The sequence below is a fragment of the Tribolium castaneum genome, chromosome 7, assembly GCF_031307605.1.
Source record: "Tribolium castaneum strain GA2 chromosome 7, icTriCast1.1, whole genome shotgun sequence".
Lineage (NCBI taxonomy): Eukaryota > Metazoa > Arthropoda > Insecta > Coleoptera > Tenebrionidae > Tribolium > Tribolium castaneum.
Window position 1 is genome coordinate 1,440,151 of NC_087400.1, and position 16,376 is coordinate 1,456,526.

Genomic DNA, 16,376 nt, shown 5'->3' on the forward strand with positions numbered 1-16,376 from the left:
TTGAATTCAGCGGCTCATTTTCTGTATTATACCAACTTTTCATGAGATTTAAAATTTTGAATTTTTTCGCTTAAAATTTCCCTGAGGATACACTTACCATCAAAGAGGTGAAAAAAAATTTTTTTTTAAACTCACTCCAGTAAATTTTTATGGACTTCTACATGTCTTAACAACCCACAAAAGTTGTTAAAAGTCCACAAAAAGTCCATATATTCGATTTTTTGATGTTTGATTTTTTCAATTTTCGTCGCAAATTTTGTCGATTTTCGGTACCCGGAACATTTCTCGAGCAATAGCTCCGGAACTAATAGAAATAACCCAATGAAGTGTATTATCGTTGGAAAGCTCTTTAAATTATCTATCTTCTTCAAAAAAGATCATAGTTCTCCGACTAATAGTTTTCGAGCAAATTGGAGACAAACGCAAAATTTGGTAAAATTTTAAAAAATTCATAACTAAAAAACTATTGGGAATTTGGCAATTTTCTTGATGCCAATCGATTCCCCGGATCATTTTGCATTGGTATGGATCAAAATAGTTCCACTTTTTCGAATAGTTTAGCCGTAAATGAGAAAATAAAAAAAATTAAAAAAAAGTTAACACCCCCCCCTTAAAATCGGTCAATTTTTAAAGTGTCTCTAAATCAAATAAAACCGATTCTGTCTTATAGATTTTGATGTGCTCTTTCCGACCGAAAAAAGCGTTTTTTCCTAGCTCTTTTAGTTTGGCCGTAATCGGCGTTTGAAAATTGAAAATTTTTTTGCGAGATATCGCCTTCAGTCCTATGCCATTTTGTAGAGTTTTTTATTCCGGTTATCCTCCATTTTTCCGTTTCTCGATAACTCTAATAGTTTCGCCGTAATTGGCGGTTGAAAATTGAAAAAAAGTGAAAATGGAAACCTTTTTTTGCGTTTTTCTCGGAAACTGTAAGACTTAGAGCAACGAACAAAAAATCATCTGATAGCGCTTAATTTTAGCTATTTTTTCGTCTAAACCCGGACCCGCTCCGGGCAACGGTTCCGGCTACAGAGGCGATCAAAGTTTTTCACTAAAAAAATTCATAAAAAAAAAATTAAAAGTCGTAGAGCAATGCGGTTTGTTCCATTGAATTCAGCGGCTCATTTTCTGTATTATACCAACTTTTCATGAGATTTAAAATTTTGAATTTTTTCGCTTAAAATTTCCCTGAGGATACACTTACCATCAAAGAGGTGAAAAAAAATTTTTTTTTAAACTCACTCCAGTAAATTTTTATGGACTTCTACATGTCTTAACAACCCACAAAAGTTGTTAAAAGTCCACAAAAAGTCCGTATGTTCAATTTTTTGATGTTTGATTTTTTCAATTTTTGTCGCGTTTTTGGCCGATTTCGGGTACCCGGAACATTTCTCGAGCAATAGCTCCGGAACTATTAGAGATAACCCCATGAAGTGTATTATCGTTGGAAAGCTCTTTAAATTATCTATTGTTTTCAAAAAAAATTATTGTTCTCCGACTAATAGTTTTCGAGCAAATTGGACACAAATGCAAAATTTGGTGAAATTTTAAAAAATTCATAACTAAAAAACTATTGGGAATTTGTCAATTTTCTTGATGCCAATCGATTCCCCGGATCATTTTGCATAGGTATGGATCAAAATAGTTCCACTTTTTAGAATAGTTTAGCCGTAAGTGAGAAAATAAAAAAAATAAAAAAAAAATTAACACCCCCCCGTTAGAAATCGGTCAATTTTTAAAGTGTCTCAAAATCAAATAAAACCGATTCTATCTTATAGATTTTGATGTGCTCTTTCCGATCTAAAAAAGCGTTTTCTCCTAGCTCTTTTAGTTTGGCCGTAATCGGCGTTTGAAAATTGAAAATTTTTTTGCGAGATATCGCCTTCAGTCCTATGCCATTTTGTAGAGTTTTTTATTCCGGTTCTCCTCCATTTTTCCGTTTCTCGATAACTCTAATAGTTTCGTCGTAATTGGCGGTTGAAAATTAAAAAAAAGTGAAAATGGAAACCTTTTTTTGCGTTTTTCTCGGAAACTGTAAGACTTAGAGCAACGAACAAAAAACCATCTGATAGCGCTTATTTTTATCTATTTTTCGTCCAAACCCGGAGCCGCTCCGGGCAACGGTTCCGGCTACAGAGGCGATCAAAGTTTTTCATTAAAAAAAATTCATAAAAAAAACTAAAAGTCGTAGAGCAATGCGGTTTGTTCCATTGAATTCAGCAGCTCATTTTACATATTATATCAATTTTTCACAAAACATTCGTACAAAGTGCAGTGGAAAAAAAATTTCGATTAAATAACACTACTGACTGCGCCAATTTGGTTTAAAAACCGTGTTATTTCCAATGTTGCGTTTTACTTTTGGAAGTTCAAACCAAACACCATTTGACCTCATTTAATTCAATTTTCAGGCCTTTCAGAGTCCGTAGAATACGAATTTCGGGTTATTCCCAGTTGGCAGAAAAGCGACAATTCTCCGTGGGTCTCTTTCACCCCAAAAGGTGACACTAGTCGCAAGAGCAGTGCAAACACGACGGATTTGTTGATCCCATTGCCTCCTGAACGATTAGAAGCTGATAAAATTTCAGCAACGAGCGTAAACCTGACGTGGATCGATAACAATGAAAACACGAGATTTTATTCAGTTTGTGCGACTGAAACTGAAAAGCATGTGACAGATTGCGCCGAAAACGACTTGATGAAAAGGTGAGTAAATTTTTGTGTTACTGTAAGTTTTTAAGTGTGTTTTCAGTGCTTGGAATCATTTGTTAATTACCGATTTGCAAGCCAACTGTTCGTATGATTTTAAAGTCCGGGCTCATAATTACCGCGGTAATTACGGCCCTTTTTCACAGTCTGTTACAATACGCACCCGTGCTGATGGTAAGTGTACTTTACTGCACCAGTAACGAAATAATAACAGTAATAATTCCAGTGCCTTCAAAAGTTTTACACTTGAATTACGAGATTGTGAACGAAACTGCTGTTTGCTTGCATTGGCAAGCACCATTGCACTCGAACGGCAAAGTCACGAGTTACTTAATTCTTTACACACCTAATGCAAACTGGCCTTTGGACGAATGGTTCAATAAATCGGTGCCGACTTTTGATAATTCAAAGGTACAAGAAAATTACATTATTTATTTTGTTTTTTTCTGTAATATTTAGTGTGATTGATTTTAATTTTAGGGCTGTTGGTCGGTCCCTAACAACGACCAAACTTTCTCCTCACTACTTGTCGGTCTAGACTCAAGCAAGCAATACACAGTTTACGTAAGAGCAGCCTCGGAAGTAGGTCTAGGCAACCCCATCTATCCAATCAAAATCACAACACGAAACACCAACGCGTTGGCTCCAGAAACGCAAGAGGACGTCCAATACAATCAAATTTTAGGTCAGTTTTTTTAATAATCCATTATTGTCAATTTCCTCAATAATATTATATTTTTTTTAAACTCATTCTAGCACAGTTTTATGGACTTTTATATGTCCTAACAACCCACTAGAGTTGTTAAAAGTTCAAAAAAGCCCATTTTTTGATGTTTGATTTTGTCAATTTTTGTCGCGATTTTTGTCGATTTTGGGTACCCGGAACATTTCTCGAGCAATAGCTCCGGAACTATCAGAGATAACCCCATGAAGTGTATTATCGTTGGAAAGCTCTTTAAATTATCTATTTTTTTTAAAAAAAATTATTGTTCTCCGACTAATAGTTTTCGAGCAAATTGGAGACAAATGCAAAAGTTGGTAAAATTTTAAAAAATTCATAACTAAAAAACTATTGGGAATTTGGCGCTTTTCTTGATGCCAATCGATTCCCCGGATCATTTTTCATAGGTATGAATCAATATAGTTCCACTTTTTAGAATAGTTTAGCCGTAAATGAGAAAATAAATAAAATTAAAAAAAAGTTAACCCCCCCCCCTTAGAAATCGGTCAATTTTTAAAGTGTCTCAAAATCAAATAAAACCGATTCTATCTTATAGATTTTGAAGTGCTCTTTCCGATGGAAAAAAGCGTTTTCTCCTAGCTCTTTTAGTTTGGCCGTAATCGGCGTTTGAAAGTTGAAATTTTTTTTGCGAGATATCGCCTTCAGTCCTATGCCATTTTGTAGAGTTTTTTATTCCGGTTATCCTCCATTTTTCCGTTTCTCGATAACTCTAATAGTTTCGCCGTAATTGGCGGTTGAAAATTGAAAAAAAGTGAAAATGGAAACCTTTTTTGCGTTTTTCTCGGAAACTGTAAGACTTAGAGCAACGAACAAAAAACCATCTGATAGCGCTCATTTTTCTCTATTTTTTCGTCCAAACCCGGAGCCGCTCCGGGCAACGGTTCCGGCTACAGAGGCGATCAAAGTTTTTCACTAAAAAAATTCATAAAAAGAAAACTAAAAGTCGTAGAGCAATGTGGTTTGTTCGATTGAATTCTACGGCTCATTTTACATAATATATCAATTTTTCACAAGAATTAAAAATTTTAATTTTTTTGCCTAAATTTAGGGTAGCCATTTGTCATCGTGAAAAATTTTATTCATTAAAAAAATTCATAACTCGAAAACTAAAAGTCGTAGAGCAATGCGGTTTGTTCCATTGAATTCAGCGGCTCATTTTCTGTATTATACCAACTTTTCACGAGATTTTAAATTTTTAATTTTTTTGCCAAAATTTCAGAGGTGAAAAAAAATATTTTTTTGAAACTCGCTCTAGTAAATTTTTATGGACTTCTACATGTCTTAACAACCCACAAAAGTTGTTAAAGTCTACAAAAAGTCCGTATGTTCAATTTTTTGATGTTTGATTTTTTCAATTTTTGTCGCGATTTTGTCCGATTTCGGGTACCCGGAACATTTCTCGAGCAATAGCTCCGGAACTATTGGAGCTAACCCCTTGAAGTGTATTATCGTTGGAAAGCTCTCTTAATAATCTATCTTTTGCAAAAAAGATCATTGTTCTCCGACTAATAGTTTTCGAGCAAATTGGAGACAAACGCAAAATTTGGTAAAATTTTAAAAAATTCATAACTAAAAAACTATTGGGAATTTGGCAATTTTCTTGATGCCAATCGATTCCCCGGATCATTTTGCATAGGTATGGATCAAAATAGTTCCACTTTTTCAAATAGTTTAGCCGTAATTGAGAAAATAAAAAAATTAAAAAACAGTATTTCTCTAACTCAATCATTTACGATGGAATAATTTAAACTCTAACTACAAATGTAACTGTGGCGCTTTCAGGTATTATAATGGGTGTGACAATTTCGTTGCTCTTCATAGTGGTGTGTGTTAGTCTTACGATTTTGGTGCGAAAACGTTGCTTGAAATCGCGAGCATTTGCAAGAGCAAGAATGGCAGCGTCGAATAATTATTATCCGGCTGTTGCACAATACGCTTCAGAGGGAAGTTCAGTGCAAGTTAGATTGGAAAATCCAGGCTCGGCGATTCATGAAATCGAGCATTTGGTCAGTGATGATGGCTCGAATCATATTCCGCCCGATACACCCACGCATTTGGACACCAAGGTCAGTTTTTTAGTTGTTTTTTTTAATTTCAAGAAATCACTCGTTTTTTTTGTTCAAAGTGGACCGTTTTGTTGTTTAACTCTTAATTATTCATGCTTAGGTAACTGCAAACTGTATTACAATTAATAAACAATAAAAAATAATAAAATAAAAAAATAAAATGAATTAAAAAAATAAAAAAAATAAAAAATAAAATAATAAAAAATAAAAAAATAAAATAAAAAAGATTTTTCGAAATAGTGCCACAACGGCGGAAATAGTTAATGATTTTTGAAAATTAAGTCTTTGTCTTAAGTCTCCAAATTTGCCAATTTTTGGCGTATTTTTGTTTTGTTTTTACTCAAAAAAGTTTGGTAATTTATATTTCGGATAAATAACAAAACGGCTGATAATTTATCCCATCATTTCTTTCACGTTTTTGTTTGACATCAGGGCACAGATGGATTTCCCAACGGCCACTTAAACGGATCAGCCAAGCCATACACAAACGGTCACGTTCCGAACGGCATTGTTCACATCACTGAAAATCCCCGAGTAAGGCATTATTTCTCCATCCCTTTGCTCATCCGCCCCCTTACCGCACAAGTGCAAAAAAGTCACAAAAACCCCTTATTTCCAGTACTACATGCTCGAATGCAACGGCCACTCCGCGAAGAAATCAAACCCGCAGGAAACGTACGAAGAAGACTCCAATTCGAACCTGAAAGCGTCGAAATTTCAGGACCTCCAGCGCATTTTCGAGACTTCGTCAAAAAGCCGGCAGTGCAATCGAGGCGATTCTAAACCTTCTAGCTTTAAAGACGTCAGACCGAACGGATAATGAGCGAATATTTCATAGGCAAATTCACGACCAATCATCCGCTTAATTTATTTTCCTTGCTTTCACCGGATTGCTCAATGTCTTGTGTTCAGCTGCGGCCACGCGTTGACTTCGTGCGTTTTACCGAAGGGTTGCAGCTGAAGTTCAGGTTTTTTTTATTTTTTTTTTCGTAGCATAATACAACTGGTACCTGAAAACAATTACATATATGATAGCGTAGACGTAAGTAAAATGTTACTGTACAGTATATATTGTGGGTGAGTGCGGGAGCGCTTGTTTGTGTCTGATTGTTACATGTTATATATGGCTACAATGTTAACTGTTCTTCATTAACGTTACCAACAAAGCATATTTATTATTTATATAATATCCAAAGAATATTCCATTGTTTAAACGATGTACAAAATTGTTTAGAAAATATTATCCTCTCATTCAGTCACAATTCAATGTGGTGTGTGCCTTTACATCGTACAAAACAACGAGCGTTTAGTTACGTACAGTAGGCGTAAGATATTCAGTTACCGTGTACAGTCACGCCCGAAAAGAACGACACAGGCTGGGCCAGACCGCCTCCCGTCGTCTGCAACTCGGCTAATTTTTACGCTTAAGTTTTGACACATTTTAGGAAATTTTTTTTTGATTATACAGAGTGTCCAAAAAAAGTCTGACGTCAAAATATATTTTTTTAATGGTATGCTATTATTTGTTAGTAGCTACGTCTTGAACAAGGTCTTTCAGACTTATTAATAGAGTTTGATTGGTCTGAATTATACAGGGTGTTTACAATTTATTTTCAAATTTTTTCAACTATTTTAACGGCAACCCCTGTCAATTTTTATACCATTCGATGCAGAATAAAAAAAGCTACATTTTTTGTTATTACAACCCTATTGCCAATCCTAACACATTCGGAGTTATTTGCCAAAAACCTTAACCATGTCATTGACAGAATGAGTTTTTGGCAAATAACTCCGAAAGTGTTAGGATTTAGGTTAGGGTTGTAATATGGAAAAATGTTTGTTTTTTAATTCCCTGTCGAACGGTATAAAAATAAACAGGGGTTGCTATTTGAAATAAACGAATAAAAAGGTTCCAAAGTTGAAAAAGTTTGGAAATAAATTGTAAACACCCTGTAATAATTCAGACCAACCAAAAACTATTAATAAGTCTGTTTGACTTTGTTCAATACGTACCTAGCAATAATGTCACAAAAAAGCACTGTTTCTAATTTTTATTAATTATTTAAACCAAAGTTGTAACCGATTTTTTTGTTTTTTATTTTTTTTTGACGTAGTTTTTGAACCGATTTGAAAAAAATTCAGGAACATGTAACAAACTAAAATGGTACGCTAATGAGCACAAAAACTTAATAACTTGCCATTGGTGTGAATTATACAGGGTGTTTACAATTTATTTCCAAACTTTTTCAACTTTGGTGCGTTTTATTCGCTTATTTAAACGGCAACCCCTGTCCATTTTTATACCATTCGATGCAGAATAAAAAAAGCTACATTTTTTGTTATTACAACCCTATTGCCAATCCTAACACATTCGGAGTTATTTGCCAAAAACCCTAACCAAGTCATTGACAGAATGAGTTTTTGGCAAATAACTTCGAAAGTGTTAGGATTTAGGTTAGGGTTGTAATATGAAAAAATGTTCGTTTTTTAATTCCCCATCGAACGGTGTAAAAATAACCAGGGGTTGCCATTTGAAATAAACGAATAAAAAGCTCCCAAAGTTTAAAAAGTTTGGAAATAAATTGTAAACACCCTGTAATAATTCAGACCAATCAAACACTCTTAATAAGTCTGTTAAACTTCGTTCAATACGTACCGAGTAATAATGCCACAAAAACGCACTGTTTCTAATTTTTATTAATTATTAAAACCAAAGTTGTGCCCGATTTTTTTGTTTATTTTTTTTTGACGTAGTTTTTGAACCGATTTGAAAAAAAATCAGGAACATGTAACAAGCTAAAATGGTACGCTAATGAGCACAAAAACTTAATAACTTGCCATTGGTCTGAATTATACAGGGTGTTTACAATTTATTTCCAAACTTTTTCAACTTTGGTGCGTTTTATTCGCTTATTTAAACGCCAACCCCTGTTCATTTTTATACCATTCGATGCAGAATTGAAAAAGCTACATTTTTTGTTATTACAACCCTGTTGCCAATCCTAACACATTCGGAGTTATTTGCCAAAAACCTTAACCATGTCATTGACAGAATGAGTTTTTGGCAAATAACTCCGAAAGTGTTAGGATTTAGGTTAGGGTTGTAATATGGAAAAATGTTCGTTTTTTAATTCCCCATCGAACGGTGTAAAAATAAACAGGGGTTGCCATTTGAATTAAATGAATAAAAAGCTCCCAAAGTTTAAAAAGTTTGGAAATAAATTGTAAACACCCTGTAATAAATCAGACCAATCAAACTGTATTAATAAGTCTGTTTGACCTTGTTCAAGACATAGATACTAATAATGAAATAAAAAAGTACTGTTTCTGTTTTTTATTAATTATTAAAACCAAAGCTGTAACCGATTTTTTGGTTTTTTATTTTTTCTTGACGTAGTTGAACCGATTTGAAAAAAATTCAGGGACATGTAACAAGCTAAAATAGCACTCTAATGAGCACAAAAACTTAATAACTTGCCATTGGTCTGAATTATACAGGGTGTTTACAATTTATTTCCAAACTTTTTCAACTTTGGTGCGTTTTATTCGCTTATTTAAACGGCAACCCCTGTTCATTTTTATACCATTCGATGCAGAATTAAAAAAGCTACATTTTTTGTTATTACAACCCTATTGCCAATCCTAACACATTCGGAGTTATTTGCCAAAAACCTTAACCAAGTCATTGACAGAATGAGTTTTTGGCAAATAACTCCGAAAGTGTCAGGATTTAGGTTAGGGTTGTAATATGAAAAAATGTTCGTTTTTTAATTCCCCATCGAACGGTGTAAAAATAAACAGGGGTTGCCATTTGAAATAAACGAATAAAAAGCTCTCAAAACTTCAAAATTTTGGAAATAAATTGTAAACACCCTGTAATAATTCAGACCAATCAAACACTCTTAATAAGTCTGTTAAACTTCGTTCAATACGTACCGAGTAATAATGCCACAAAAACGCACTGTTTCTAATTTTTATTAATTATTTAAACCAAAGTTGTAACCGATTTTTTTGTTTTTTATTTTTTTTTTGACGTAGTTTTTGAACCGATTTGAAAAAAAATCAGGAACATGTAACAAGCTAAAATGGTACGCTAATGAGCACAAAAACTTAATAACTTGCCATTGGTCTGAATTATACAGGGTGTTTACAATTTATTTCCAAACTTTTTCAACTTTGGTACGTTTTATTCGCTTATTTAAACGGCAACCCCTGTTCATTTTTATACCATTCGATGCAGAATTAAAAAAGCTACATTTTTTGTTATTACAACCCTATTGCCAATCCTAACACATTCGGAGTTATTTGCCAAAAACCTTAACCAAGTCATTGACAGAATGAGTTTTTGGCAAATAACTCCGAAAGTGTTAGGATTTAGGTTAGGGTTGTAATATGGAAAAATGTTCGTTTTTTAATTCCCCATCGAACGGTGTAAAAATAAACAGGGGTTGCCATTTGAAATAAACGAATAAAAAGCTCCCAAAGTTTGGAAATAAATTGTAAACACCCTGTAATAATTCAGACCAATCAAACTGCATTAATAAGTCTGTTTGACCTTGTTCAAGACCTAGATACTAATAATGACATAAAAAAGCACTGTTTCTATTTTTTTTGTTTTTTATTTTTTTTGACGTAGTTTTTGAACCTATTGAAAAAAAAATAATAATTAATAATTCAGACCAATTAAACTGTATTAATAAGTCTGTTAGACCTTGTTCAAGACGTACCTAGCAATAATATCACAAAAAAGCACTGTTTCTAATTTTTATTAATTATTAAAACCAAAGGTGTACCGATTTTTTTGGTTTTTATTTTTTTGACGTAGTTTTTGAAAAAAACTTCAGGAAGAACATGTAAAAAACTAAAAAGGTACCCTAACAAGCCCAAAAACCCAATAACTTGGCATTAAAAAAATATTGTTAGGGCGCATATTTTTTTGGAACACTCTGTATAATTGAAAATATTTTCCCGAAATACGTCGTGGTAAAGCCCAATTTGCGAATAAATGCCAGCAAAGGGGCATAAAACAAGTTTTTTTGGTAGGGGTGTCATTCTTTTTGTGCGTGACTGTACATCAAACTTTTCGTTTATTTTCTCACATGCTCAAATTGAAGTTTCGGAGCGCAACCACAAACATTCCTTCGGACAATACAAAGTTAGGTTACCGTTTACATTCCAAATTCGAAGCAATAGCCTTAAGAACAGAGGAAATATTTCTTGATTTGAGCATAAGCCGAGTTGTTCAAACTTTTAATCTACCTCACTTATTACGCGGCTTGTTCGTGGATGTGGGGCGAGGTTTTGCCCCATGTTCGGGTGAGCCTGTATTTACAGTAATTTAAGTATTTTCCTAATATATAATAATGTTTATTTATGTTATGTCTCAGGGCATTTTAGTTGATTTAGTTTAGTTTTTTTTTATGAAATCGTTTGCTTTATTTTCTCGATTGAAATATGTCCATCCGATATTATTTAATTTTATTGTTTTTTACCGAAAAGTCTGATGCGAGAGGCTGCTAGTTTAAATTTTGTAGCCACAGACTGTTGGTCTGGCAGGGAATTGTGTTTTTTGAGCACAGTTCTTTTTTCTCCACTTACGTTGATTATTATGACTATTATACAAAACTGTTTGTAATGCATGAATTCTTACTGTGGGATCGGAAGTAAGTACTTAATTTGTTTCACATTTTACATGACAAATATTTAATGATGAATAATATGGTAGCAATAAAATGACACTACTTTTTTCCACATTTGTACATAAAACGCAACAACGAAGCGATCGACTCTAAAGCAGTTTGCAACTAAATCCCACAGTTTTAATTCGGAATGTTAAGTACTGTTATTGCAACTCATACTGTAAATTATATTTAAATAAAAATGGTGTAGATGTGTTAATAATATATTTTTGTACGCTTGAATGAATGCGATATTATAATGTATTTTAAAATAAAGAATATTCAAAAATCGGCTGTTTCTCTCACCTAAAAACCAACCAACTAAAAATTATTTTTAAATAAAAGGTAAGTAAACAAATAAACTAAAAAAATATATTTTAATTATTATATTATATTATATATTATTCTTACTTTTTGTGTAACATTAAAAAAAATCGACTATTTTATTCGCAAATTCCGTTCTGTGAGAAAGACCGGCCCCTAAAGCGGTTCACTGGTGTCTCATTAGTCCCAGGATTGAGTAATCGACCAATAAAAAAATTTGACTGTTTGAAATCTTCCACAAGTGTTTGAAATTCGAATGGAAAATTTTGTTTAAAATTGGCTCTGTACTTCGGTTTTGATTTGGATTTTTGTTCGTTTAACGGTTATCAAAGCATAGGCGATAGTGAGGCTGACCTGAAGTTAAATTTAATTATACACATAATTTAATCAAAATAAAAATTGTAAAATTGAATATTAATTGTCTTTGATTAGATAATTCTCTTGACTGGATTATATTTTGCGCATTTCAAATTTTAGCAAAAGTTAAAATGGCTTTTTATTGATACACTAATATTCAGAATCGCAAACATAATTCGCACATGGATCTACATATACTCAGGTTAGTCTTGTCTGTTTTTACGGAACTAATACTTTGTAATAGCTCCTGTTTACTTAAATATTAATTATTATTCACTTTTTTACGCTTTAGGGAAAAAGTTTTTTGACTTTTCTTCAATTCAAAGCAATTTTCGATCCTGGCGTCATTTTCACTTTGTTCGACTGTACCTAATAAGAATAATAGGTAGTAAAGATGTATTATAAAAATAATTTTTTGTGGAATTTTGTTGTTTTTTTTTATAAAGAAATTCATTTGTAATTTCAATAAAATTAAATACAGGGTGAGTCATTGATAGGGGTGTACTCGATTGCACGTATACTGTCAAAGATATCGAAATAAATCAAATGGGAAGTCAAAGTGCACGTTCTAAAATTATTTTTCCCTATACAGGGTGTTTCGTTTTTATAGTGCAGCCTTTAACATAGTTTTTTTAAATGGCACCCCCTGTATATTTGTACATGTTTAAATGTGCCCTTTTTGGGCTTTATAAATCAGTTTAGTTTTTGCAGTTTGCTTTAACCATTCCAAAGTTATTTAATTTTTTCTACAATTTTGTGCGTCTGCTGGCACTTAATTAAAAAATCGCAGTGCGCTTGGTTTTCAAGATATTGAGTTGGGATTTTGTCTGTGTGTAAACAACTGTCGGGGGTATCTTTCGGCGATAAGACTATCCATTTGCTTGTGGCATTACCAAGCTGTGACACATTCATTTTGGTAAACTTTGAAGGACCATAACTTGATTTTTTCAAATAGCACTCTGTGTATTTTATTACCGAGTATTATTCAGCATTTCATTTTACATCTTTTTCACCTCTTAATTTTTTTTCTAAAAGTTGATAGTTTCGGAGATAACTCGATTTTTTTGAAAAATGCACAAAAAATTTCTTGGATACCAACGTAGTGTGCCATGTAAAACAATAAATTCTGACATAACTACATCAGACTGGCGTTTTTTGTACGTCACGTCTTGATTTTGTTGTGAAAATGAATTTTTCATCTAAATTGCATACAAATCTCATCGAGATATAAACTTTAATTTTGATAAGAAATCACTAAATAAAAATGAAAAAAAAAAAACGACGGCACTACTAGAGAAAATATGCAAGAAAGAATTAAAAAAGCTTTTTGTTGAATTAATCAAGTCACATTAGAAGCGGTGAATTTTTAAAAATAATTGACCAATGTATAACTTTATTGCTTAAGAATGCCGTCATTTTAAACAGTTTTGTAACTGTAAGTAATATGTTATCGTTGTTGATTTGTTATGCCTTGGTTTTTTATTTCTTTATTTCTCTATTGTAAATTTCTGTCATTTTTATTTAATAATTTCGTCAAAATTTTATTAAAATTTATTTCTAGGTATGCATTTTACGCGAAAAATTCATTTTCACAATAAAATCAAAACGTGACGTACCATAAACGCCATTTTGACAATATTATGTCAAAACGTATTGTTTTTCATAGCACGCTACATTAGTATCCAAGAGATTTTGTGATTTTTCAAAAAAACCGAATTATCTCTTTAACTATGAACTTTTGGAAAAAAACTAACGAGGTAAAAAAGATGTAAAATAAAACGCTGAATAATAATTAGTAATAAAATACAGGCAGTGCTATTTAAAAAAATCAAGTTATGGTCCTTCAAAATTTACCAAAATGAATGTGTCACAGCAAGGTGATGCTACAATGCAAATGTATGGTTTTGTCACCAAAAGATACCCCAGACATTTGTTTACCTACGGACAAAGTCCCAACTTGATATCCCAAAAACCAAGGCCACTGCGATTTTTTAATAATGTGCCTGCAGACGCACGAAATTATACAAAAAATTAAATAACTTCCGAACGGTTAAAGCAAATTGCAAAAACTAAACTGATTTATAAAGCCTAAAAAATGCACATTAAAACTTGTACAAATATACAGAGGGTCCCATTTAAAAAAACTTAATTTTTTTTTTTTATTTTTGAAGCCACTAGACTGAGAGCATCAAACCAAGGAAGTTTAGTCTGCAATTGATTGTTATGACTTACACTTGCATATCACTAATAATAATAACAAAATTCGTTTATCTTTAACCTTGAAAAATAATTAACACATTATCTAACCTAAATTTACCCGGAATTTAACTTCTCCCCATAAAAATCTCCTTTTCTCTTGACTTATAACTGCGCTCCACATGATTAATTAACCCATAATCACGACATTAATTCGCTCGTGTTCTTTTTCACATGACTTTAGATAATTCAGCTTCGAACTCCTGAGAAAAAAAAATCACACACGACCTTTTATCCTTGCTGCTATATAGATCCCTCCCAGCTTGCTTCTAACTCGTATTTACGTTTTGTGCGCCCGTCACAATGTTAAAGTAAGTAAATATCAAGCAAATTTTCCATTAAAATTAAATTATTCCAGAATCGAAACCAACCACACTTGTGGCAAACCCCTGAACGGTTTCTCCAACCCCCTCCCCCAGAACCGGAACCATGAGGAGTACCAGTACCTCTCCCACATCCGCCAGATCCTGGAAAAGGGGGTCCAGAGGATGGACAGGACCCGCATCGGGACTCTGTCGATTTTCGGGGTCCAGATGCGCTACTCCCTCCGGGATAACGTGTTTCCGCTGCTGACCACCAAGCGGGTTTTCTGGCGCGCTGTCGTCGAGGAGCTGCTCTGGTTCATCAAAGGCTCGACGAATTCGAACGACCTCAAGGAGAAAAACGTGCACATTTGGGACGCCAACAGCAGTCGCGCGTTTCTGGACTCAGTGGGCTTGGAGGAGTACGAGGAGGGGGACCTGGGGCCCATCTACGGGTTCCAGTGGCGGCACTTTGGGGCGGAGTACAAGGGGGTCCAGGGGGACTACACGAACGAGGGGGTGGACCAGCTGGCGCGGGTCATACACACGATTAGGACGAATCCGAACGATCGGAGGATTATCATGTCGGCGTGGAATCCGAAAGATTTGCACAAAATGGCGCTGCCGCCATGTCACTGTCTGGCGCAGTTTTTCGTGGCCGAGGGCGAGCTGAGCTGTTTGCTGTACCAGAGGGCGGGGGATATGGGCCTGGGGGTGCCGTTCAATATCGCCAGTTATGCGCTTCTTACAAGGATGATTGCACATGTTACGGGATTGAAGGTTTTTTTTTTTTTGATTTTTTGATTGAATTTTGATTTCTGGGTTTTACAGCCTGGGGAGTTTATTCATAGTATTGGAGATAGTCACGTTTATTTAAACCATGTTGAGCCGATCAAGGAGCAATTGACTAGAGTACCAAGAGCGTTCCCAACCTTAAATATTAAAAGACCTGTTAGCAGTATTGATGATTTTACGTTTGAAGATTTTGAGCTTGTTGGGTACAATCCACATCCGAAGTTGTATCTACCTATGGCTTTGTAATTTTTTTATATTTGAAGGCACTACCAAACATTTAATAATTTTTATTTATAATGCGGTTTATTAAACTGGCTTATGTACGTTTTAGATGTAAATAAATACAAACATTTTATACGGAAATTTGTTTTATTAACATTGGTCCCACTTTTACGACTATTTCAATAAAAATGAAAAAAACAGTAAAGTTTTATGGACTTTTATGTCATAACAACCCACTAGAGTTGTTAAAAGTCCAAAAAAAGTAAATTTGATCGATTTTTTTATGTTTGATTTTTCCAATTTTTGTCGCGATTTTGGTCGATTTTCGGTACCCGGAACATTTCTCGAGCAATAGCTCCGGAACTATTAGAGATAACCCCATGAAGTGTATTATTGTTGAAAAGCTCTTTAAATTATCTATTGTTTTTAGAAAAAAATATTGTTCTCCGACTAATAGTTTTCGAGCAAATTGGAGACAAATGCAAAATTTGGTAAAATTTTAAAAAATTCATAACTAAAAAACTATTAGGAATTTGGCAATTTTCTTGATGCCAATCGATTCCCCGGATCATTTTGCATAGGTATGAATTAAAATAGTTCCACTTTTTAGAATAGTTTAGCCGTAAATGAGAAAATAAAAAAAAAATAAAAAAAGTTAACACCCCCCCTTAGAAATTGGTCAATTTTTAAAATGTCTCAAAATCAAATAAAACCGATTCTATCTTATAGATTTTGATGTGCTCTTTCCGATCTAAAAAAACGTTTTTTCCTAGCTCTTTTAGTTTGGCTGTAATCGGCGTTTGAAAATTGAAAATTTTTTTGCGAGATATTGCCTTCAGTCCTATGCCATTTTGTAGAGTTTTTTATTTCGGTTATCCTCCATTTTTCCGTTTCTCGATAACTCTAATAGTTTCGCCGTAATTGGCGA

At 33.6% G+C, this 16,376-nt stretch overlaps 2 protein-coding genes across 3 annotated transcripts in view; both read left to right on the top strand.

The window, feature by feature from the left end:
- LOC103314474 (protogenin A-like) overlaps nt 1-11,481 on the top strand; it is a 42,418-nt gene extending 30,937 nt beyond the window's left edge. The window contains exons 10-16 of the mRNA XM_064358128.1: nt 2,409-2,703; nt 2,750-2,880; nt 2,933-3,117; nt 3,187-3,391; nt 5,231-5,514; nt 5,947-6,048; nt 6,134-11,481. Coding sequence (XP_064214198.1) covers nt 2,409-2,703; nt 2,750-2,880; nt 2,933-3,117; nt 3,187-3,391; nt 5,231-5,514; nt 5,947-6,048; nt 6,134-6,334 — 1,403 coding nt within the window. The 3' untranslated portion in view covers nt 6,335-11,481. The remainder of the gene's footprint in view (nt 1-2,408; nt 2,704-2,749; nt 2,881-2,932; nt 3,118-3,186; nt 3,392-5,230; nt 5,515-5,946; nt 6,049-6,133) is intronic.
- Nucleotides 11,482-11,952: 471 nt separating this feature from the next.
- Nucleotides 11,953-15,589, top strand: LOC657759 (thymidylate synthase). Of its 2 annotated transcripts, none has more exons than XM_064357974.1 (3): nt 11,953-12,075; nt 14,488-15,211; nt 15,263-15,589. In XM_064357974.1, the coding sequence occupies exons 1-3, from the start codon at nt 12,056-12,058 to the stop codon at nt 15,470-15,472; spliced, it is 954 nt and encodes a 317-aa protein (XP_064214044.1). In that variant the 5' UTR covers nt 11,953-12,055; the 3' UTR covers nt 15,473-15,589. The 2 variants fall into 2 exon arrangements, with proteins under 2 accessions (XP_064214044.1, XP_969294.1); XM_964201.4 differs by lacking the exon at nt 11,953-12,075 and adding an exon at nt 14,186-14,440.
- The last annotated feature ends 787 nt before the right edge of the window (nt 15,590-16,376 follow it).

Excerpts from the sequence above, each read along its gene's own strand:
- LOC657759 (XM_064357974.1), top strand. The coding sequence starts at position 12,056 with ATGGATCTACATATACTCAG. Across the intron at positions 12,076-14,487 it reads ATGGATCTACATATACTCAG|AATCGAAACCAACCACACTT; the intron begins GTTAGTCTTGTC and ends AAATTATTCCAG. Across the intron at positions 15,212-15,262 it reads CACATGTTACGGGATTGAAG|CCTGGGGAGTTTATTCATAG; the intron begins GTTTTTTTTTTT and ends TGGGTTTTACAG.